Genomic DNA, 26220 nt, shown 5'->3' on the forward strand with positions numbered 1-26220 from the left:
AAAAATGGTATGTGTCAGATTTATGAGAGTAATAAGCAAACAATGAAAACAAGGGCACAGGGATTAAATTAGGAAAGTATATACGTATATTTATTTGCTAGTTTATTTTTAAATATTATTCACAGTTTTATGTATTTATATTGTATAATTGTCTTGCACATGATCGTATAAATTTTTGTTGACAGCATTGTGTTGTATTAATGACATTACTGACTACTAATACAGTTGATCTTTTAGGGGTTTTTTAAATTCTTTTAGTACTAGTACCCAGAAGAAATAAGATTCTTTTGTCTGTCTGTTTTTTCACATTTCAGACAGATACGTCATCATTGGTAGTCATCACAATGGTTTGAATACTTATGGTGGACAAGAATGGGCCAGTAGCACTGCTATCATCACAGCATTTATACAAGCCTTGATGTTGAAGGTTAAGAGAGGCTGGAGACCTGACCGGACCATTGTTTTCTGCTCATGGGGAGGAACATCATTTGGGAACATTGGTTCCTACGAATGGGCAGAGGTAAAATAATTTTAGGACTCATTGCAATAAAGATTATTTTTGTTGAAAGCATGAAAACGATATGCAATTACCACATAGAAATAGTGGTTCATTAACTGGTCTGTGACATCTGTTTGTGTATATTCATGTAAATGTACAAATGCAAATGCAGTGAGAACATCCATAGATAGAGGCAGTTCTTGTGGAACAGAGCATGTGTGATAATGAGATGGTAAGTTATTTCCATATTTGAAAAGGTTGCACGTACAACACCTTTGTGAGCGGATTCTCCACCCTAATTTGGCAGAGGACTGTAAAATAGGGCATTGCCAGAATTTGGTGGAGCAGGGAAAGCCTCAAGGAAGACCTAGTCTGAGGAGTAGCTTAGAGGGCTTTTTCTCCTTCTTGGGGGTTCAACGATTGCTAATTTTTAATTGATTGGCGTAGTGTGGCGAGAACTGAACCCAGCACACACTGAATGAAGAGATCCATACTATGGTTTACATTAATTACATAAACATTTCAGTGTCTCCACGGCTAACGCTGATTCACTTTTCACATATTTGTGCTAATGAGTTAGATAAAATCTGACACAGACAATTCCTTGGGCTCTTACTTTCAACAGAATAGAAATCAGCTTATTGAAAGAAAATATCTCATCAGAGTATTGTTGTGTATATAAGATTACGGTGGACTTCAGTTGATAACTTAAAGGAATAGCTAGCAGAGAGGTTCATGGCTACTGAATTAAAACAGTACATAAAATGAAGAGTTAATGAAGAGTTAATTGCTTTTTATCCTGTGTGAGAAGTGGCTAGCTCTCATTGAAGTTTTATACTGCCAACAGGATTATTCTTCAGAAACAAGAGGGGGTGAAAAAATCAAACTGAAAAGATCCAAGCTGGAAGAAAAATTTGTTTAGTTCCACTTCAAGTCAGCTTTACATCAGATGTAATTGCGTTACACCCCTTCTGTTCAATATAAAGAGCCATTTCATGCAAAGAGTAACTCATTACTGAAAAGGCAAAGGGGATCTTTTTTAAAAAGAGATAAAAATTGAAACAGTTTGTACGTACTATTTTTCTAGTCTAAAAAATAACAAAATGAAAACACGGGGAAAGTTATGCAATTAAAATCTGAATTTGGTCTCTAAAAATTAAAGTACATGTAACTCTTGATAATTATTGCTTTTGAAGTTTGTTTTCTGTCAGGCGTAAGTTTAAAAGGCCATCACGTTGTTTCACAGTATGTAATGTTTTCATTTTTGGCCTTACAAGCATAGTAATTTTTCATTTCTCCCAGGCCTGTTTGCATTTTGTTGAGATGATGTGTGAAATGGAATTATAACTTCTGCTATATAGAGAAATAACACTAAGATATCCTTTGAAGTTCTTAACAGCATATTGTAAGAAATAGTAGTTAAGCAATACTTAGGGAATCACAGTGGACAAAAACATAGGATGCAGTTTTTCCCTAGAAGGAACTGCAAGAACAAAACAAGTTTTAATTATAGTCATGCATAGCAATAACCATTGCTCTGCTTGTGTTGTAGGATCTCAAGAGAGTTCTTCAAAGAAATGTTGTGGCTTACGTTAGCCTCCATAATCCAGTCAGAGGCAACGCAACTTTACACCCTGTTGCATCCCCTTCTCTTCAGCAACTCGCAGCAGAGGTTAGAAATAAAATATTTTTTCACATGTGGTCTATGAGGTTACATGGTTAACCTACGTGATGGCAGTTGGTTTTAGATAACTCTAGGTGGAGGTTTTGTTTACGTGTTTTAACTTCACAAATACACATGAACTGTTTTTACTAAATAAGCAGGTTAAATTTTATTTTTAAAATTACAAGATGTATTAAGAGGTTGGAAAGAATAACTTATTTCAACAGCTCATTATGCCAAGTCTCACCATGCCTGCATAGCTTACAGCTTTTTCACCTTTTGGAAGCTTTAAAATAACATACTTGTTATTCTTTAGCACAAAGCACATATTTATTTTCTAATCTGATCTTTCCAGACTGTTTCTTAATTTGCATTTAAACCTGTATATTTACCAGATGTAATGTGACACACAGGAATAGTATTACTCTTACCGTAATATATACTGTCTAAAGTAACTATGTCAGGTTCAGTGCTCAGCTACACTATTGTAACTACTCTACAGTCAGGATATTCTGTAGTTATGCTGGTGTAAGTGCACATAGACTTTCAACTAATGATCTTATTGCCATTTCTGAGGTTGCTGAATTTGTTAATATTTAAAATGTATTAAAAATAATATAAGGTACGTACCAAATCATAAAAACAGTTTAAAGTGGCATGCATAAAATGGAGTTTAATTTGACTTTCATAAAGTATGACTTTTAGATGTTTTTTCCGTAAATTGGCCAAGCTAATACTCATTATGTTATTCTGATGTTTCTTTGACTTGCCTCTGAAGCATTTGGTACTAAACACTGCTCAAAGTAGCACCTTGAATTAAATAGTTTAAGACTGATCTTGCTTGGCAGTTGTTGTCCAATGCAGTTAGTAAAATGGTATCATTCAAATTGCTCCTTAGCAATGTTTTAACCACCTCTCCTGTCCAGTGATTAGGTGGTAATTTCCTCGTGGAAAGGATCTGGTTTATTCTGTGTAAGTATTGTGAAAAATGCAATACAAAATAATTTATTTTCAGGGAAAAAAAGGCCATTATTTATGGAAAATTATCTATAATGTTATATATATGAGCCTACAGGTGTTATGGATATGTCAATTAAAATTTTATTACAAGTTTTAGGTACTGTATTTGCAAGAAATACTATTCTGACAGGTTGCTACCCTTTTGCTAACCTAATGGTGCTTGCAGTCTTATCTTCGTGAAAGCAGGTATTTGTCATTTAAAGGAGTAAATTCATTACTTTAGGTTCTTGAGCTATTTGTTGGGTTTTTTGTTTTGTTTTGTTTTGTTTTTTTCTCATTTTGTTTCTTTGACTTCATAATATGATCCATGGCAATGATCTGAAAACTGTAAACTGTCTGGAGCTGTGCAGCAGACACTTTATTATCTGTCTATCACTTTATTCAGATTTGATTCTTTTATTCTAATCAACACCATTTTAGTAAGAGTGTTCCAGTCATGCCCTCCATTTTGGAGAGAAACAAAAGGAAGTCTCTTTTTCACTTCCACTTGGGTGTGATGTTGCAGTGTTTTGTATTTCTTGCTGTCATACAAATGTACCCTATCTGGTAGTACAGACACAGCCTCTCTTAGCAGTCCTACCTTGCACCAGTTAATTAGTTAACAGTCAGTAAACCATGACTAGAACTTCAGGGTTTTCTTCTTCCAGTAAACACCCTCCATCTCACCTCTAATTCTTTAGTGGCTAAGGCCTCATTATTGAGATTGTATTGATTCTGCACATTTATCCTGAAGCCCCATTTAAAAAGAAAAAGACAAAATGCATACAAGGTAATCTGTATAGTTTTATTTTTTCAGGATAATATTATACATAATTAATGCAACTATCATACAGTTGGTGACATTAAAAAGATTTGTAGGAATTACTGCTTCCAAATGCCGGATAGATTTCTGAATTCATGTCAAGTATATCGACAGTGATGGAACAGCCCAGCACAGATTTTAATTTTTTCCCACGGGTACTCACAGTTTGCCATGTGTCTAGAAGTTTTTCTCTAGAAGACTGATCTACTTATAAAGAATATTGATATTACATCTAGCACTTGCCAAGAAGACAATGTAATTACAGATTACCTCAAAATTATGATAGTGCAAATGGGGTAAAATATGACATTTTGGACCTCATCTCATCTTGAAGAAATTGTGAGTCCATTCATATGAGATTTTTGTTAACAGGTAGAGGTTGCAAAGAAGTGCTTAAAAAGTCCAGTGAGAGACAAAGATCATTTTAATTTGTAAGAGTAATTATCTGGAATTAGTTTTGTTAGAACAGAAATGAAGGTGAAACAGGAATTTAGAATTAATAATATCAATTAGTTTTAAAATGAAATGAGAAAATAGCCAGTCTGGTTTAGTTAGCTAGAAAATTCCCATATTTTATGGATACCTGAAAGATACCACACTGTAACTTTGAATTCAATGATAAAACTCATACTTACATTTTTAGACCACAACAAAAGAGATTGGTTTGCATTATTTTTTCCTATTCCTAAATAGTGTTGCAATACTGTTTTGAGCAGGGGGAAATGAAGATCTGCTCACCATTTGCACTGAGGACAGAGTTTTTTTTTTTTCAGTGCGCACTCTTGTGCTAAAATTGTGGACACTCCATTTTAGTAAAACAGAGGGAGAATTATTTCTAGAGACAATTAATGGTTCTTACAAATGCCCACAAAGGTTAAATATTAGGATTCTAGGGAAAATAATAAAAAACTAGTTTGCCCTATGAAAGAAAACTTGAGTAAAAATCAAACTAAATGCAGAACACTCCATGAATGCTACAAGGACTATAGCTTAAAGAGAATTGTGGAGAAATGGCAAAGTGAGATAGGCAAAGGCATACAATCAGGACAAGTGTTTACCTTATGTGCTGTAAATATGTGGCTTTTCTAAAATAAAATATTGGACACTTGCTAATCACTGCAGCTTCCAAAACATTTTATTACTTTTTTTTCCTTAATTTCTGCAAACTGGGAAAATTAGGGAAGAAATTTTTGCTGAAATTTAGTTTGTATGAATATTCTAGACTTACCAATAAAAAGATAAATCATAAGCCTGATGAGTTGTCTACAGTGTGAGATCTTGTGGTCAGGTAGAGAATAGGATAAGTGCTTGGCTAATTAGCAGAGATCATGACTTCTTAAAGATGTTTTATGTAAAGAGATTACATCTTTATTTTAGTTGCAAGTTTCAAAAGAGAGCTACATGAGCAGTCTGCAAATAATAATTTTATGTGCCTATCAGTGGGATTCAGTGGGATTCTGTTTGAAACACCATATTACATGAAGAAGCTAATTCAAATATTTGGATTAATTAAGCAAAATGAATTCTAACAATTCTGAGAACTTGACATATTTAATTCAAATCTTTTTTATATAACTATGCTAATTAGTGTCCACATAAACAGGAGGGAAATACTGCCAGGTTATGTTTTTTGCCTACTGTTATTTTGTAAGGAAAATAATTGTTAATTCACTTGCTCGGTTAGTGAATCACCACTTGTTGGCAGAGCATCACTGGTAAATTGGGTTTGTTTGATGTTGACGTTCATTCTCTGTAAATAAGGCCATTAGTGAATTTTTCTATAATTAACATTTCACAAGTAAAGAAGTTATTATGAAACATAAATTATTTACTGTTCTCTTTTGACTGATTGTATGACCACTGCTGATGAGAGTCTAGGTCTGCTGTCATTGCTGAACCCAAGAAAACATACTGCTCCTCTCTCCTAGGAAAAAGAGCAATTTAAAGCTATCGAAGAATGAGTTGAGCATTAAAAATGACTGTACCAAGTATTGGTCTATGCTATTTATCAATATTTGTTTCTATTAATGGAGTAAAAGGCATAAATCATCTTTACAATTAAATGTGGTGTTCTTGAGAGAAAACTATTTTTTCTTTTGAAGTAGAAATGAAGATAAAATTCTATATAGATGCTTGTTACTATTATTTCTTGATTATTTTTAAAAAAATATTATATTAATGTCAGCATTGATTCTTTTCTACCAACTTCTATGTGTTTCTCATTTATTTTGTTTTACCTTCAGCATTTAATAATAGATCTCTATGCCTCATATATCAGTTGGTTGTAAAGAAGAAAAAAACTGTTAAAATATTTTATTTGCTTGTTGTATGCTATATAACAGAAGATTATCGCTTCCCCATGAATTTTCAGTCTTTACTTATAATTGCTTTTAGTGTTACAATTAATTGCTGGTGTTACTTCTTATATTTGTGTTGAAAACCAAAGAAATCTTTTGACAATCAGAAGTTTATGTTGTCAACTCCTGTCTCAGGAATTCATAACTGTGTTAAAATGGTGCTGTTAATATAGACAGCGCTTCACTGCCAGCTCTATTAAATTCATTAAGATGCTGCTTCTCCAGTGTGAAAAGCAACATTTCATTTAATGATGGATTTGATCTTGGAGTTGCAGCAGGTACTTTGCATCTGCTAATAATGCTTTTATTTTGATAAAATGTTGCTTTGTCCACTCTTGTATATTTTTTCATTCTTCCTTCAAATTAAGCAATTTTAATAGATAAATGCAGATTCATACAGTAGGTAATCATTTAAACCTACTTATACATTTTGATGTTATGAAAATACTACTGCTGTTAACCATAGGGAAAAAAATTTTATTAACAAGGAAGAATGCAAGTGAACTATTTTTTATTCTGTGATCTTACTGGGGATCTGCCAATAGTATTTTATTTTTAATGAATCAAGGTTTCCTGCTTCCACATCCTTCCCCATCTTTATGAAATTAAGATATTAAGTTCTTCTGGTAAATGAATAAATTATGTGTATTTTCAGCAGGTTTGTTTGTTTGTTTGTTTTGGAATGTGTCAACTTTGGTAGACATTGTAGATAAAATTGAAGATATCTGGACATTTTATTATCTTTAAATGTAGTACTGGAGTATGTGAGATAATTCCCAGTAATTCTTTATCTGCTGTAGAATGCATTTTTGTTCTAGGCTTCTACTGTCCAATATAATTAAAAATGTCTAATGTAATAAACAGTACTATGTAATGGAATTGGGTTTTTCCTTCCAGAGACTTTTTCCAGACTACAGTATTAGAAAAGTTGACTTCATTTCTGTCTAAGTATTCCTTTGCTTAATTTCACCTTATTATTTCTAGTTATTTCCCTTCAAAACTGACTTCTTCATGATAATAGAAAGACATTTTCTTAGTGATAGAAAACCTTTCATGTAGAGAGTTTAAAAGTAGACTTCCAGCTCTTATGAATGAAGATAGATTGACAGCTCTGGATATTTTAAATTTTCTACATAAACACAAATCACTGAAAAGTTTTTCTCAATGTTTTTTCTGGACACTATTAATTGCAGTGTTGAATCAAATCGACTTAGTAGCTATAAGCTATACGACATCAATAGGACATGGGAAACAAATGCATGTTCAAAAATTAAGTGTATGGTAAAATAACCAGAAAAAAAAGAAAGCATATTTAAATCAGCATCTACAAGACATTAGTATAAAATGAAATGAGAATTAACACTACATTATGTCATTTGTCTCATAACAGTTACAGCCACATGTTCCTTATTTCTGCATGAGACAGAAAAATAAACGAAATTTTGTGCAGCACAACGCACTTTCTACTCTGCAAATCAATGTGGAAAAAACCACATCTGAATAATGAGAAGCAGACAATGTATTTGTTATATAATAGAAATGGTGAAATAGTTTAAGTAATGTGATAGATATTTAACCTGGCTGAAAGTATTAGATATGCATTTTTGTGGTAATAAATTATGCCTTAATTGTGCTAACCTCATATTCTGACAATGGGATGCTTTAAAGTGCTCTTTGAAACACCATTATTCCCTCTATCTCAGCATCTTCTAGTTGTGGTTATTCTTTAGACATTCATGAAAATGTTTACTTTATGAAGTGCTGTGACTTTAAATGATTTACTAGTATTTTCTATCATGAAATTCTATGTTATTTCATATGGTCATAACCAGGCCACATACTGAAAAGACAGATGAATGGGAAGAACAATATATTTGTAGAAACCTAGTAAGGTTGGTTGGGGTTTTTTTTTGTTTGTTTGTTTGTTAAGCTATTTCTCCCAGGAAGAGTAAAAATATATCTGTGGAATACTAAGCCAGGAACTGATGTGAAGACATTGACCTGAGCCCCACTGAGAAGTGGGCATAGTAAACAGTATGGAATTCCTGCTTCTGCTGATAGATTTTGAGGTTGGAAGTTGTCTTCCAACCCAGGCCTTTGTCATCTGTGCATAGAGGATTCTTATGGGTGTTTTACTGTTCAGTGACACCTGCAAGATCTGTCAGACATGTTCAGCAAATCTAGTTGTTGTGCCCGTGTCAGTTCAGTACCATAACTTTCTGAACTCATAAGTTGGCTTCATTTAGTGCTTGATCATTCGCATATGTATTAGATGGAATTATATTTGAAATCGACTTAAGTAACAAACTTATGGCTTGAATGGTTTAGAAAACACCCTAAAATTATGGTGATTGTTACATTTTGATTACATGCCTGTCTTCTAGTACCCAAGGGTGTTTACATCTTAGCCTTGTAAATTTGTCACCCAAAGTGTCCCTTTAATTTCAGTGTTGGTGCAGTTACATTTCTTATATGTGAAAACGAAATCCTGATTCTTTTAAGGCTGTTAATTGAATTTCTGTGTCTGCTCTATAGGCATAACTATGTAATAAATACCCAAATTTGGGAAGGAAAAAAAGACTAAACAAAAAAAAAAAACAAACACCTGATCAGTTCAGTGTAAATCATCCAAAAGGGAAAAAAAAAAAAAAATCCTAAAACTCCTTAAGTTTAGGCATCTTTGTTGGGAAGAATTTAGTAAAAGCCTGTAATTAATTCTTTGAATCCAAAAGTTTGTGATCGCTAACTTATGCATGCAAAATAAAGAGGAAATGATATATAGTGATTCAAAATTATCGAAGAAGTGGGTAAAAACATTCCATATCCATTTAAAGCTGTCTTAGGTAGAATAATCACAAGCATCAAATTGAACTGTTCTAGGGGTTCCCCATTCATTCATTTTTCATGCCCTATCCACCTGTTCACTTCACCACCAGAATATTGTGGTGGTGGTGACTTGTCCAGTGTGAAAAATTACTAAACAGGGCTAGAGTGGAGGTTATCAGGACACTTCATAAACTGGAAATTTGAATTACCAGCAAATTTCAAACATAATTTAAAGCCAATTAAATATATGTGAAATAAACTCGGTATTTTCCAAATGATTCATGAGGTTTTAATCAGTAATGTAGTTGAGATGCATTTTCATCACACTCATTTACTGAGTCAAAGCGTAATTCCCATGGTATTACTACTCCTGTGTGTAAGTGCACACTGAATGTGACTTCACTGAATACAACAGGGAAGAATTTTACAGCTGATAATCTGTGATGTCAGGAAAAGAAAAAATGCAGGAAGTGGTTTTCTTGAAGTTTCTGCAAAAGCTTCTTTTGGGAGGTAAAAGGTCATAAAGTACAAACCTTTGTCTCTTGACAGAGCCTTGAAGGTGATTTTAGAACTTGTTTTGTAGCCATCTATTTTAAGACTTTAATGCTTAGTTTCTCTTCTGTGAAGAGCCTTCTAACAGAAGAACTTGATAGCAATTAGAACTTGATCTGCAGATGAAGGTCTAATTTATTGCTATTGATTTTTTTTTTCCATAGGCTTTTGAGCACTCATAGAAAATTGTTGCATTGTGTATCTGAATGGAAAAGAAAAACAATATTTACTGTTAAGATGGATAAACAACCCATGGGTTTGTGAGAATAGAGATTTAGATAGTCTTCCTGCTGTCTTATACATTACCAGTGTCTGTGACAGTCAAGGAATGGATTTGCTATATTCTGGCTAACTAGAATTTTCAAGATCACCTACTAATTTTAGTTAATGCAATCTGGATTCACAAATATGTGTAAACATTTGTGGAAAGGTTATGCTTAGTTTATCCACATTTTCTACCACTGATAGTTCTTTAAGGAATATCTGTTCTGAAATCTCAGTAATACTGAAATAGCTTTTAAAGTTTCTGTCATCAAATGGATAAGTGTATTTTTTAAAATCCTCTAAGTTTAGCACATTTTTATTTGATACTTTTGTCAAAAAATTGAGGAAGTTGAAATTCAGTAGAATAGTAGTACTTTACACTACTAGGCAACATATAAAAATTAATTTAAAGATACTTAAAGTTGTTTTATTCTTTCAGGTTGCCACTTGGATGAGAAGAAAATTTGTTTAAGGTCTTTTTAACTCTGAAATAGTAAAGCTGTAGTCTACCAAGTAGTAACTTATGAACAAAAGGGAATATAATGATATATAGAATAGACTGACATGGTAGCTAGTGTACATGAAATCCATGGTAGTATCATGTTTTTAAATTTCTGTCTTTCGTGCTAATTACAAAACATCTTCTTTGAGCTTAGATTCATTATTTTTAAAGATCTTGCCTTGTTTGGTGTATTTTATTGTTTGCATTTTGCTTGCTGCCTTTGGTCTGCTTATCAAGCTCTGTGTAATGATTAGATTTTTATTTAAAACAAGAGTAGACGGAGTTATTTGCAGTTGTCACTCCAAATATTTAATTAACTCCAAACACCAAAGAAGTATCATAAACCTTATTTACAAAATATCTTTAACTAAGCTTGTAAAACAGTTGCCTGCACAGCTAAAATGGAACTGAATTTTCAGAATCAAGGGTGCTTTGGAACCAATTATAATGCAGTAGATACTTCTTTGGGGCTCTGGGGAATTGGGGAGGGTGGGGGGGCAGAGGAAGGGAATCACATAAAATCTTTTTCTCGCTGTAAATTAATGGATCACTGTTGTAAATGAAACACAAAGATGTGGTTTGCTTGGTTTGTTGGGTTTTTTTTCTGTAAAGGAAAGGAGAACTTTATTTTACAGATTCCAAACATAAGCTGTGATTAGGTAAAATGTACATACAAATGAATATGTAAAGCACCTTTGATACAAAACCAAAACTGATAATGACTTCAAGCAATCACTTGATCCAGCTCCTCATCCTACTACAAAAATAAATCTCTCCGATGTGTTTCAGCTTCCAGTCTACAAATTTCTACAACTTTCTCAGGTGATCTGTGCTTATCTTCTACTACAGTACTATTGCAAAATTTTTTGTCCTCTATTGAAGTCCTCACAACTGAAGATTAATCTTTCTTTTCCCTTTCTTCCACTGCTGATCTTAATTCTTTTTGCAACCACCTTTTTATGTATTGAACAAAAGTTATCACTATACACAAAATGAAATTATGCAGTTTATATACTGGATATCAGTTTCAGAGAATTGATACATCTTAAAGTTAGTATGAAATTCGGCGTTTGAAATTAATTGATATGTCTCAAACAAGAAAAGGAAGTCTCTGTTAAATCCTGGTTTTGCCAGAGATTGCCACTTAATGTGCATTACATTTCAACTAATATTTTACAATGAGCTAAAATGGCAGAAGAATGTATGTAGAGTCAAAGTGACTCTACAGAGAGTCTAATCAGAAAAAAAAAAAAAAAAAAAAAAAAAAAGAAAGAACAACACTAGGTATCACCTTTGTATGCTTGTATTGCTGTTAAAAATGGTATCCTGACTGGTTATCAAGTGACTTAATGCTTTTTCAGAGAAAATGATATTGGGAATATATCTTTGTAAACCAAAGTAGCTGACTAGCGAGTGAACCTGAAACCAAAGGCATTTTATTAAACTGACCTTAATCTGAGAACAGCACATCTCATCTGAATGCCTTCTCTATTCATCTGAATTTCTTTTATAAAACATTTTTTTAGTTCTCACCCATGTGTAAATCTCAGTTTTCTTTTTGATTTTCCTTACATCTTTTTAACAGTATTAGTCCCTAGATGTTAGCTTCACAATTCTGGAGCATATCCCAGGTACTCTGCAAAATGGCTTTGTGTTTGCATTTGTGACTTTTTTCAATATCATTGTTCTGATAATGGAGAAAAGGTTGAGGATGCAATTCTAGTTTCACTTGTATTTCTATAAAAAGCTGTAACTATAGTGATTTAAGTATATTTTTCCTGATTTATACTGTTACGAGACAGAAGAGAATTGGGTCTTGACTTCTGATTTATTTCCCTGTAAGAATGACAGAGTTTTCTGCTTCGGCACTAAAAAGTATGGCTTGTATTCTCCAAGAAAAGAGCATTATGTTTGTGTTGACAGAGCTACTGAAGGCATCTGATCCTGCTCATCAAAAACTGTCTGACTTCTGTATCAGCTAATCAGAGATAGACAGGTGATACTATATATCTTGGGAGAGATGGAAGAAATCCATTTGTTTCAAGAGAAGAAAGACTAAAATGAGTATTATCTAGAGTTTGTTAGAATTAATTACAATACTAATAATTATTTTTGTTTACCCTGCTTATGGGGTACTTACATGCTTGTTTTTAACTTCATTTTTTTCTCCTGAGTTAGTCTTTCCTCCTACACATGAACAATTGAGGCAAAAGTCAGATAAGGTGGATGATGTGTGTGGGTAGATGTGTTAACTTAAGAACTATCATGGTGGAAACAAGTGATAGCATCTCTTTCAGAAGAGAGAAGAGTGGTATAGAGATCCTGAGTGGCAGGTAATCAAAACAAGCAATTTTTAAAATCATAGCAGGGCAGCTCAATTAGGTTTCTCTATCAGGCATTTTAAATTATTATGTGCAGAATTGATCAGTTCAACAGTTCTGTCAAGTGCATATGGCAGCTTGTATTTTTAGGTAATCAACTGAAATCCATACCACATTTTTTGCTATGAAGAAAATAATAGTATATTTTTCTAGGTGTTGTTCATTCTTAACCCTTGTATTGGTGCCATGCATGTGTATTTTGCTGTCTGGCACCCCATACACACTTCCCACTTTTTTTTTTTTTTTTTAGCTGTTTCTGCTAGTGTCAGGCAAGAGATGTATCCTTATGAACACCCAATTTATTTTTCTATTTCTTTGTGTTTGTTTGTTTGGTTTGTTGTTTTTTTTTTTTTTAACAGGTCTCAAAATCTGATTCCTACAAAACAAAACACAATAAAAGCTTTATTATGATCTGAAAGGGTCAGGTTACAGAATGCAAGGGCAGTACTTATGCATGTAAGTTGATCAGACTACACAGTGTCTGGGAACTTGGGGCAGAGCATCTCACTATGTCATTCCTGTTGCTGTGGAAAGAAAGATGTTTGTCCTGAAGACAAATAAAGATATAAGACTATCTTAAGGCACAGAGAAAGAAGGCAAATGGTTGAGGAGATAATGTTAGGCTGGCACTTTGCCAGTGCTTCCCTTGGTGTGTGTGGGAGGTTAGCTGTTCTCCCCTAATACAAGGATTAATCAGAGTTTTGATCAATGTTTTAATCAGAGGTGTGGCCTGAAGAGCTTTGTATTTTAAATTTCTTATTTAATCCATGAACTGAGTTTTGTGGCCTTGAGAATAAAGATAGAATCATTAAGGTTTCAAAATTCACCTTGCCCACTGGGCTGAGAAGTCTTTCTTCTGTTCTGGCAGCACCTGCTTATTCCAGGGTTCCTGGAGTAGGTTGTAAGCCTGCTGACATTTGAGCTTGATGCTCTAGTATTTAATCCCTCTTTTAAAAGAAAGTGCTAAATAAATCATCATAAATTCTATGATCATTTCTACTTTCTGACATCCTGTACTTCCCCATCAAAGCAGGCACAAGTACTGTGCAGCATTCTTCCATGCAGATTTAGTGTTAGACACTTGTGCAGCACTTCCTGTAGTAAATAGTGCTGTAACTCAAGGCAAAATATTCTTATAACTTAACTTACAGCCTACTTATGACCTATTAAAAGAGAGCTGTAACACCACGTGAAAGGTAGAGCTCATACCTGACCTTTAATTGGTACAATGTGTTTATGCTCCACAAAGAACACACTCTGCCTTGGACTTTAGCATGAATATTTTGGTCCTTATTCTGATTTCCTGTAAACTGATGTACACTGAGAGGAATTATATGAGGACTAATACAGTCACACTGATGCAAAAGAGGGATAAAACATGAGAGATTTGAAGTTATTCTGTCACTGCAGAAGTCTAGATTTCCAGCAGAGCTGGCCTTTTTTCCCCAAAATACTCTCTGATACGGAGTATTTTTTTTTTTTACTTCAATGAGTACTGCATAGGCCTTAGTAATTAACTGCTGAGGTAAGTTAACTGAATCCCATTGTTATTGAGAAAAATGCCTTCCAATTATTCTAATTTTGCCAAAGGACTCCCAAGCAAAATACAGAAATATTTAAGTAGTCTATGAATCTCAGACAGCATGAACACAGATGCTCAGATTCTTCTGGAAATCCTGAAAACCTTCTGTGATAGAGTAATTTATCACATCTATGTTGTTCTCATGTTGTTCTGGAAGAATTGCACTACACCTGTCTTGGTGGCAACCATTAGCAAGTGCTTTCCTGCAGCAACGGGGATGTGTTCCTTACTGAAAAGAGTAGTGATATGCCCCTCACTTCTCTGTGAGACATGCTGCCTCACTTATCCCTCTTCTGAGTTGATGAGCTAGCTATATGAACTCTGCGAGCATGATTACTTGTGTTGACTCTTAAAATATTTACCTGTATCAACATTTCTAACTGTATCAACTCAGATCTTTATGAATTTTTCCCTAGATATATTTTGTTCCTTCCCTCTCTGTTTCCTATGGAGCACAAGTCCAGCAAGGATCTCTTAGAGTTTCATGACATACTAGTTGGTGTTTTCATCAGTATTATCATTCTAGGTCTGAGACTAGAGCTTGTTAATTAGCCAGAGCATCCTCTGGATCGTTGCTTTTGCATCACGCATTAACATTTTAAGGCTATCTTGGGTCTCCTCCATCTGAGTATTTAATTTTAAAACAGACAGATAGGTTGCATAATTTAGTATTGATGATGCTATAATAGTTTCACATTAGTATGAATTCTGAGTCTGATTATACAGCACTTCAAACATGAAGGAGATTTTCAAAGATACAGGTAAAGAAAGGTGTTAAACTTAATTGGCTTTCAGCTGAAGGTACTTTCCTGATTGGCCTTTGTGCCTTTGAAAATTATATCTCAAGAGACAAGATAGACTAACAGTAGGAGAAAACAAATATTACCTCTTTTTCACCAAAGGTAAAGACAAATATGGGGAGATGAATAGAACTTGACTAAGTCACAAAGGAGGAAAAGGAGGGGATTTATTTCAGAACTCATGGCAAATGACTAGAGGGATATGAATTCTCAGTCTTCTGTTCTACATTTGGGCACTCTTAAAAAATCTGGCATTTAGTTCACTTACTAATCTTAGAAGTGCTTAAGAAGTATCAGCTGGAATCAGTTTAAATTGTATAGTGTAAGTGGTTAATACAGAATTCAGGTATACTGTTAAAAATGTAATATGTTTTATTCTGTAAATGACTAATTATTGTTAAATGAAATTTCCTTAATGTAGTCTTTTCTGTTCATGTATTACTTCTGAGCCTTATTTTCCCAAGTTCATTTGTTGTTTTGAAATGGTTTGCGAAATCTTTTCTATGTCAGATCTGTAATTGATCTGTAGGTGATCTGAAAGCAGAACGCACATATCCAACATTCCAGATTTAAACTGGTTAATGTGGAATTCAACTTCTTTTGATCCCTGATTGGCAAGCTTTCTAATGCTTCAGGATCATGTTTGCTTCATTTTTATAATTATTTCCTCTTTTCTGCAGGTAGCTGTTTCCAAATTTTTTGCAACACTTGCTGCAGTATGTTCCTGACAGACACTGCTGTTTGTTCAAAAGCTTGAATTCAGATTACTCAATTTTACTTTTTTTTTTTTTTAATTTATAATTGGTAATTGATCATAACCACTTAAATAAGGATTCACCCTTGTGTAAGTGAATGCTGAGCTCTCTGAGTGAGTCTGAAATTGGGTTTCAGCACTCTTTTTTTAAAACCATTTGAATTCACACAAAAAATTGGTCCAGAGGCTTCAGTAGACTTCTTTCTTACTTATGTTTTTTAAATCCACAGACTTTCATGATATATGTGGTCCATGCTCATGTTCTCTGAGAAACACACATTACTCTCTGAAGCTGTCTGCCCTGGTTACATTAGAATCGGTAGGGAAAGTGCTGCCAAGGTATGCTGATGCTAATGATGAGGGCCAAAGCAGCAGCAGGACTCAGGGCTGGCAGAAGGGAGGAAGAGGATGAAATACCAGTACGGAGACTTGGCTAAGAAATGCTGAGGTACTATTGCTTTCAGGTTTGCTATGCAGATGAATGAGAAAGGTGGTGGGTTTTTTTTTACTCAGTTTTAGTATGTACCGTGTTGCACCTACATTGAAAATAATTCCCAACATAAAAGTTTCTTTAATGCTTTTAGATGGAAATCCTTAGTCCCCTTAATGTATACCAATACTGTTCATCTCCAGTCTCTATATTGAACTCTACATTAGAAAGTTTGGGGTTCTTTTCCTCTCCTAATGCAGCATGATTGGCTGAAATTGTAACCTATTTTTCAGTGTTTTGCAAAGTCAATCAGACTGCACTCAAATGTGTTAAAATGAAGCACTTGAAGTAAAATTTACAGCTCTAGAACTCATCTGCATTGCTATTTTTGATCACAGTCTTTAAAAAGCCATATAAATAATATTCTCAGAGAAATTTCAAACTAGGTATGTCATCCAGTGCCATTCAAGAAAGCCGCAAGTTTTAGTACAATGGGTGATAATTATTAGTATTTCAGTGTTGTGTCAACATACAGATAATTAGAATATTTGATTACTAATTAGTGTCCTGATGAATGTTCCATTGTTACTTATGTATTAGTAACATGGAGATTAAGAGAACAATACAGTTTAAGGAAAGATATGTGAATAATTTGTTACATTTCCTTCCTTTTAAGGAAAGACTCATCTCTGATTCTAATTTTAGGTCAGCTTTTTCTTTTTTTTTTTTTTTTTTTCCTTTAAAGGTCCTGGATTCGATTTGTAGCTTCAAAATGCACTTTCAAATGCAACTGGTAAATAGTACCTCTTTATATGTTATGTTTTAGTGAACTACGATTAGTACCAGATTGAAATCTAGTAGTAAAGCGATTTTTCTTGCATAGAACTGGGAAATAGTGGAAATTAGTGGCTTTTTTTTTTTTTTTTTAACATTTTCATAATTGTAGCTCTTCTTAGAAAAGACATACGGGAGGAAAGAGACACCAGAAACTACTGATCTTCATCAGCGTTAACTGTGTTAAGAATTCGGTGCTTTGGTAATTTGCCTCTTAAAATGACAGTCTGAGATTAACAGTATTCTAAAAAAACTAAGTTTAAAGAAGCAGCTGAACTTTGCATTAGTTTTTACTGCATGACTAACGTTTTTCAGATTAACTAATAGGAAATCATAAAAAATAGAGAAGACAGGCAATTTTCTCAGTCTTGCTACATAAACATTAAGTGTTTAAATTTGCACAAAGTCTGTAATCCAAAATTAGGAAAGAGCTATGGCATCCTATGAGGGAAGTGAAGAAGACAAAAGCTCAAGTTACTGTTCTGTAGCATCTCTAGATCCTATAAGGCAACAGATCCCAGGGCACCAAAACTGAACTGAAGGCTAAATAAGCTATGTGCACTAAAAGATGGAGACTAAGAGTGTTCAAAAAGCTGAGTGCTAAAGCTGAATCAGCATTACAAAGGAGAATTGCAATGACCTGTGTCACTGTAGATTAATTAATTTTGATAATAACCCAAGATAAAATAAAGGAAAGTGATAATTGGTTTAAACTGGATTTAAAAGGAGGGGGGTAATTAACGCCGGTCAGAATTTTTTCACAGAACACAACTCTCTGACATTAAACTTTTTTTTTTTTAATCTTTTGAAGAAATTATGTGTTTATTTTATAAAGGTAGCAGTACAGACTCTTACAGAACATCTTGTGTAGTACTCTATGGAATTCACAATAAAAATAGTGCTTTAGGATAGTAGTTAATCACATGGATTTCAAATTTACACAAGCCAACTGATAGATCTTCAAAGGTGTTAACTGTCAGTGGAGGATCATCATCGAAGGGAGATTTACCTACCAACATTTTTCAGCCAGTTGTACTAGAATTAATACTTGTCAACACCTTATTTGTTGGGTAGAAAATCGCTTCTGTTAAGTATGTGAATGGTAAAACATAAAGGATATCATAGGATTCAAAAACTGGAAAATAAAACCATACAAATTCACATGTGAACTAAAAAGCACTAATTTAAGAGTGAGGACAGTGAAACATTAGAACAAATTACTTTGGAAAAGATGGATTATTTAATCTCATAAAATCTTTAGATATAGATTAGCTTTTCTTGTATATGGTACTCCTTACATGAAATAAACTCATCTTAGTAAAACAATATTAATTTTTTTAAAAGAAAAAGGATAAGGTAGACAATACAGTTGTGTTTGGCTTCAGATCCACTATTCTCAATTGTTACAGAAATTATATTCTTAATTACAGCTATGTTCTTACATGTGATTCCTATTAAGTATCAGCCATGACAGCAGCCATTACAATGAAAACCATGTCCTGGAACTTCCAGTCTGTTTATATTTTGAAAATATCTATGTGTGTATGTGTATATGCATGCTTGATTTTTTTATCTATGAATAATATTTCTGAACTTAGGGAAACTGTTCATATCCATTAAAATTATTTGCATATACAATTATAGCAGTGGGGCCAGAGATGCAAACTGTGAAAGATGGAATACACAGAGAAAGATTTAATATTGAAGAAACAATGACCTCATGTTTGTGTGATTCAGTAGCTTTGGTGCATTAAAAAATATTGGGCTCCGAAGTAAATTTTTTCCACACTGCTGACTAGAATCTGCCCCTTTGAAAGTTCATGCAGATACTGTGTTATTTAGTATTCTCAAAAATAGGTACACGTAGCTTTCATTAATTTTCCTCACCTGATAAGAGTAAATAGCTGTAGATTGCACTTTACTGGATTTGTCAATTTGTTTTGTCAATGTGTGCAGTGTAAACATTTCTCTCTTACATACTGTGCATGCATTGTTGCAGAAAGTTTGGCTTCACTGCAGAAAAATTAACTTTTGTAGATCAGAATCTGGAAGATTAAACCTGAAATATAATGTAATACATATTTTTATTAGATTATACTGTGCTGTAGTTAGAAGCTATCAGTTTTCAGTCTTATAGATATGTACTACTACATTCTGAAATGAAATAAATTATCAGCCTTTCTGGGATTTACTTGCTTGTTATGAAAAAGTAATGACATATCCCTGAAACCTTGTAAACAATAAACCCCCACATTTTCTTAACAAAATTTAAAATTATTTTTAGTCCTCCAGTACTTGACATTACAGAAAAATTACAATATCTCTATTCGATACTATACACAGGTTTTGGAAATATCTCAGATAAGAATCTTAATTTTTCAGGGTGCAAAGGAATATGCCGTTTGTGTCTGTAATGAGTTTTGAGTAACAATTGGCTCCTGTGTGCTTTGGTGAAAATATTTTCAAAGTTACGTGGACTAGATCAGTTTCATGTGTCTGGCTAAAATCACATTTTATTCAATTAGTTGAGGTTGTTTTCCCAAGCCTTAATATTTCATAGCTCTTGAAACCAAGGTCAAGTTAACTTCTGTGGAAACCAGAAAGCAAAAGTCATTTGACTGTTAGTGGCACTACTGTTTTCCCTGCTCTAGATTTTTTTCTTCTGCTTTTCTGATTGTTATTGTTTTACTGTCCAGTACAGAGGCAATACCAAGGATACTCACCTATTGTGTAAGTAGATAAAAGTTGGAAGAATCTGGTCAGGGAAAGCACCAGAGCATTACACCATCTAAATGAGGGTTTACAGTGGTCTACTTGTCCCAAAGTTTTTTGCACCATTGCTGTAGAAAATAAAATCCTCTAACATCTTTTGGATCATTTAATTTATCTCCCAGTGGAGCCTAGAGACCAGCATTTGTGGTGCTGTCTGACATACTTTAATAAATCTGCTTTGTGATGATCTTTCTGAAAAATGTAATTCATACAGATACTTGATATCTTAAGTGCAAGTACTGTAATTATTCCATTGCCTCATTTCCCACTGAAATCCAGGAGAGGAGTTTTTTATGAAAAATATGATGGTAGCTTATTGACCTTCATCCTCTGTACAGACTAATAGGAGTGACTTTGCATTTCAAAGAATGAAAAATATTTTTGTGTGTGACTGGGGAGGGAGTGATTTGTTCATGCATAGTTGCTATCAAGAAGCTTAAATGTCAGACCAAAGGTTTCGGGGCAAGGTATGCTTTGCCAGCAGTAAATTACTTTGGCCTTATTCCAGGGTGGTGCCATGAGGGTAGATTTGCAATTAATTTACCAATGTGGCAAGAGAGTTCCTCCAAAGTATTACATGTGATTTTCTGTGTTCTGTTGTAAAAAAGTTTATTCCATTCATGTATATTATAATTGAACTTACTCTGGTCTTTGATTAGAGTAACAAAACAAATTTTGACCACAAATTTCTCCTCCACTTTAAAAACCCAACTGTTCCACTTGTTATACCATGTTTATTTGTATATGTGTCCCCTCTTACTTGGATAATGTGTTGTTATAAGTCTGCTCTGCCTCTGTTGTCTCATTAGAGATGTGCAGTAATGATTCAGTAGGATTGTTAGGTTCCAAAAAAGAACTGGTATCATGTTGGATATTGGGAGTTTGTGGGGAGGGGCTGGGAATATATATGGTGCTTAATGTATTCACATGTGTGACAGGGATAAATGAAATAGGGTGGGTTGGTTGGTTGGTTGGTTTGTTTTCTAGTGATACACTTTAGATTATGTTGTGTTCATAAGTAGCAGATTCTCTGTCTCAGCACCATGAAACAATGCACTGCATGGAGAAAGCGTAGCAGGTTGCCTTTCACTGCAGATCTGATTCATCTGTCTTTCTGGGTCAGTTTTATGATGAGGCACAGAAGGATGTCTTTGGTGAGCTGATTTGCACTTTGACAAGTGTTTTTTTGGGGGGAACTGGTGCTAGCAAACATTTCGGGTAGCAATACTACAGATCATGAGTACAATGTGGTTCAGAAACAGGAACTGTAACGTGAATGCTCTTAGTTTGGGGAAATATAAATTAGAGTAGATACAAAACGTAGTATCCATATTACAACTGATTGTGGGCCTAACTTCTAACATCAGGTGCTGCAGTAGCAATATAAATTTTGCTCTGTATGTGGTTTTAGTTTTGTTTGTGAGTTGAGGTTTTTTTAAAGTAGGATAGAGAGACGGGGTAGTTTGAGCCATCTGGTTAGCTAACTGAAAATCACAGCTTCTGCAGGTGTGTGCTGTGCATACTAATGGGGCTAGTGTTCACCATTAAAATAATCCATAAATTTATCTCACAGTTTACTTTTCTAGGTAAGCCTTAATTCACTTTTAGTGGAAGCTTTCTCTCCTGACTTTTTGACTTTGTGAGCAACCACACTTTTTTGACTTTTTTGTGCAACTTCACTTTTTTGTGAAGACCAGTGAACAATATGTTACTGTATATTCATTTGATATCCAACCTCCCAATGACTGTCCTGTTTGGGACACTTTTGAGATTTTGAAATAGGACATATTATAACTCTTCCAGTAATAGGTGGAGTATACATATCTGTTCCCTTTAGAGGGACAAGTAACTTCTCTGTTCTTTTTCTTCCTGTGGGGTATGGAGAAGCAAGACTGTAATCTCACTGGCACGAATGATTTATTATCCATTTGGAGTGTTTGAATGATGCAATCCAAAATGAGTAGCATGGCAGAACCCGATCATCACAGACTTAGACCACAGTGAACTGGCTTCACAGTCGTTCTGTCTCTATGCATTATAGAATGAGAATGCCATTAGGCATTTAAAATGGTTTACAAGCCACAGCTTTTTCCACAGAGTATAAAGTATCAGTCATTTGAAAATGAGTTTTTGTTGTCAAATCCTAATCCTTTTACCTACTTAAACAGTGTTTTTACATTAGCAACAAATGTTACTACAGCACAAAACATGAGGGAAGTCATGCCGTTCTTATCAAGTCCCAGTTTATCAGTGTTTTATATTAAAAATTATTAATTTGCATTTTGTTAAACCTAGGTTTCACAGTATATTTGCATGTATGTGACAACTAACACTGACCAGTGTTCCTGCTACTAAACATCTGGAAGAAAAAGCTTGAACACCATTAAGACCAGGAAAATACTACTTTTTACATAATGAAAACGTAGTTTGACTTCATCCTTTAATTACAAATGCAACCATTCCATTATCAAAAATAGCTTAGATTAAAAGCTAGATTTAAAAATATAAGCTCTAAAGGAAAAAAGGCCCAGTGTTTTCAGTGTGTTCACAGTTGGGTGTGGAGACAGGCTCCGTCTGTTAATATAATATTTTCTTTGCTGTGTGTTTATTGCAATGTAATACAATTAAGCCTTTTTCTGAATTTTGCCTTAAATAAAAGTAGTACACTGAATATTGAGGCAGAGCCTGGGGTCATGAAATTTAAGTCTTTAAAGTTACTGTACCTGAGTGTCATGGAGAGAGTGATGCACTTCATTTCTAAGAGAGAAGTAGCAATACGTTTATTGCTATAAAGCAGTGATTTAACAAAGTTTGATAGTAGATACGACAGTTGTTTAACAAGATTCAATGGCAAGGCTCACATTGATATTTAGTGCATAGAGGACAAAACTGTCAGGGTGACCTTCCTGTTGAATCGCGAGGTTCAGAATGGACCCCCTTGCTTTCTAAACTCCTTCTCAGAGAGGAATCTAGGTATGGCTGGATCCACTCCTAGTCCCAGACTTGGTCAACAGTTTATGTCTAAAGGATTATATATGTGCACTCAATCTTTTATATCATTTAGCGAAGATTTCAGAGTTTCAGCATGCTTATCTCCAGTTCACTTACTGAGTATCTGATGCGATAAGGATTCTCTCAACCTTGAAGAGTAACCTGAGGTGTCCCTACTCAAGGGGAGATTCTGACATGCATCCCGCTGCTGGAGTAAGATGATTGACTTATAATCATATTTGCATACCAGCTGTATTCCGGTTGGTGCATGCTCAGCTAGCCCTCAACTGTTGAACAAGGTTTATGGCCCTCATCTATTGTGTTGCTATCTGACTCGCCAGAGTCCAACTTGAACCAGATGCAGCCATCGTGACCACCACTGGTGGCTGTTGCTGTAATCAGGAAGGGGCGCGGGGGGAGCACACCACCACACTGAGGTGCTGGAGAGCTTGCCTTTATCTGTACTGATGAAAAAATATGGGAGAAGTTTTAATGCAGTACTTTTCTGGTTGATGAGTGTAGGAGTCTGGGGTAAGTGGATACTTTGGAGAAACAGAGCTATCATAGCTATGTTCTGTAATTTCTTAATTACTTTTGTTAAACCTTGTAACACACTATATTTTTAAGGTACTGAGATGTTTGGATTTGCTGATGGCATTCTGATTGCAGTCTTGCCACTTCTATAATTTATGCTCTGTAATTTTAGCTCTAAATATTTGATTGCTCTGAAATTCTCTTATCAAATGGGAGCATGCCTGCTTGATTTTTACCTCCCTTAAAAAAGCTATTAAAATTCCTAGCAGTTTGTACTGGGTGTTGGCAACAAGTATATCTGAATTAATGAGGCATATGACTTCAATTTAGGTATAGAAAGGATAAATGTAATTCAGTATCATGTAAAAAGCATCAGGAATCAGAGGGAGACTGTCAGTAGATAAAGTTAAATGTAGAAAAAGTCAAGGAAAGGAAATTAAATTTATACTATATAATTTTTTTAACTACCTTGCTTTTGTGTTTATTACCAGTTTGAGGTAAACTTTGCATCTAAAATGTGGTTCGGTCCTGTGAGGTCCCATTTATTATAAAGATCTTATACTGATGGTCATATTTTTTAAAAAATAAGACAATGGTTTCAAAACATGCAAATGCTGCTTAACAGGAAATGAAGCCCTGAACAAGCAGTACACATTTATGCTTGTCTCATGTTTTGTAGCTATAAATTAAATAAAAAATAATTTAAATTTGTAAACTAGTACATCATATAGCAATATATTTAAATATTTCACACCAAGCATACATGTTTCTCTACGCTTTGTTTTATAGCCACTGATATTATTGTTTACTGATTTTGTTAGGAAGTCACCATTAAAAGGCCAAAATTATTTTACATTTTTTTGAAAGGTAAAACTGGTATTTTAAGTATGGCATCTTGTGTTGCATAGTTAACCTGAATTTTTCTTGGTTCACTAGAAACTGGAATGCAGTATCAGAACTGGGTCTTGGATCATCTCAGCATCATCTGACCTTTTATAAGCATTGTAGTTGTCACAATTTTCAGTTTCCTTTGCCCCCCTGGGTGAAAAAAAAATCTCCCCTGTCATGCAAGATACCTGCATGCATTTTCAAATAATTCTTTTAAAGCCATATGGTTTATCTGAGAGGCAATTTTTGCATGTGAAAATACAGTATTCTCTTCCCACACAGGCTAAAAAACAGTTCACTCTTGGAATTTCCAGATGCAGTGCTTTTGTGTAACATAGAGTATATTGGAGGAGAATTTCTAGGGGGCTAATGGTGATTCCTGGCAGCTGTAGTGTTCTGTTTGTCAATCACTTGCATTATGCTGGATGTCAGAAGAATTTAAGATTATGCTCAATGTCTTGATGTCTTTACACCCTTCTTGTGGTCATTGTTTCTCCCTAGTGACAAGGTAGTACTCTCAATTAAGCATGTGTTTGTGTGTACAGGGAACATTCTCATTTTACTGTGATAATACTGATGAACCAAATTTAGGGAAAAATTCTGAGAGTTACTTGCATCTTTTCTGCGACTGAGTTTGTAGTGCTACAGAGCAATTTCACTAGGAGTCTACGTGTTGCCCTTAAAGGTCAATTAATAATGTTCAGATTTTAGACATTTTTTTCAAGAAGTCAGAGATCATTGTGAAACTGGGTTGTACATGCTTTTTTGAACTTTTCTGTCATGGCCAAAATAGATGTGAAAGACATGCACAAACATCGAAATGGCAGCTTTTTACAATATTACTGTCTACATAATAGCCTGCCCATCCCTTTTTAAATATTTTGATTATGTCCCTAAAACAGTCTAGGTAATCAGATGATTGCGTTGTGTAAATAGGCAAATACATCACAATGGTGGTGAGTAACAAGCTATTTAAGCCACAACTATTTTCTGTATATAGCATATTAACTATAATCAGCACATTTAGATTTTCTTTTCTTTTTCTCATGCAGAGAAAGAATGAGTGGATATAATTTAGAATTATTTTTATTGACATGACAATTTAATAAGGCTCAGAATTTAGGAAATATGCATTTAATTTCTATTTAATTGTTTTGCTCTGTGATATTGGGCAAGACTAAAATATTAGGTACCTTGCTTGCCCTTAGTTGATTTGAAAAGTAGTTTGAGGTCTATATGGGAAAGTGCTGTATTAAATCTCCCTAATAATTTTATAAAGAGCTGATTTACATTAATAACAATATATATATATATGATCAATCAGCAAAGACAGAGCAAAGTAGGATATTTATAGCCAAACCCCATAACCAGGTGGGAGAAAACAGAGGAGTATGCCTGCCATAGAATTAATACAATTCCTAGAAACTCCATGACTTTTTTGAGTAGGTTTTGGTAGTCAGGGTAAGCAAAAAGCTAATAGTATTTTTAAGAGCTGTGAAACCTTCTTCCTCTAATGATCTGTTTGTCAGTGTAGCAAGTTTTTATGGATGTGAGACATACATACTTGTGAATACTTTGCTATGCAGCTTCTCTGGCCTTTCCTACCTGTTGATGATGATTTAGCATAACACATTTGCAGTAATAAAGATGCTAATCTGTTGCTCTCTGCATTTTTACATGTTCAGTGATTAATAAATTCTGTAGCTCTTTGTTTAGATAATTTTACTTCATCTAGATTGTCTTACCATGCTTCAGCTTCTTAAACGCAT

General features: G+C 34.2%; 1 protein-coding gene across 1 annotated transcript in view; it reads left to right on the forward strand.

The window, feature by feature from the left end:
• Positions 1-26220, forward strand: part of NAALADL2 (N-acetylated alpha-linked acidic dipeptidase like 2) — a 406653-nt gene that overhangs the window by 250160 nt on the left and 130273 nt on the right. The window contains exons 8-9 of the mRNA XM_033006356.1: positions 315-520; positions 2052-2171. Coding sequence (XP_032862247.1) covers positions 315-520; positions 2052-2171 — 326 coding nt within the window. The remainder of the gene's footprint in view (positions 1-314; positions 521-2051; positions 2172-26220) is intronic.

Source organism: Tyto alba, unplaced genomic scaffold (genome assembly GCF_018691265.1).
Source record: "Tyto alba isolate M040663 unplaced genomic scaffold, T.alba_DEE_v4.0 Super-Scaffold_10, whole genome shotgun sequence".
In the NCBI taxonomy this organism is placed as follows: Eukaryota; Metazoa; Chordata; class Aves; order Strigiformes; family Tytonidae; genus Tyto; species Tyto alba.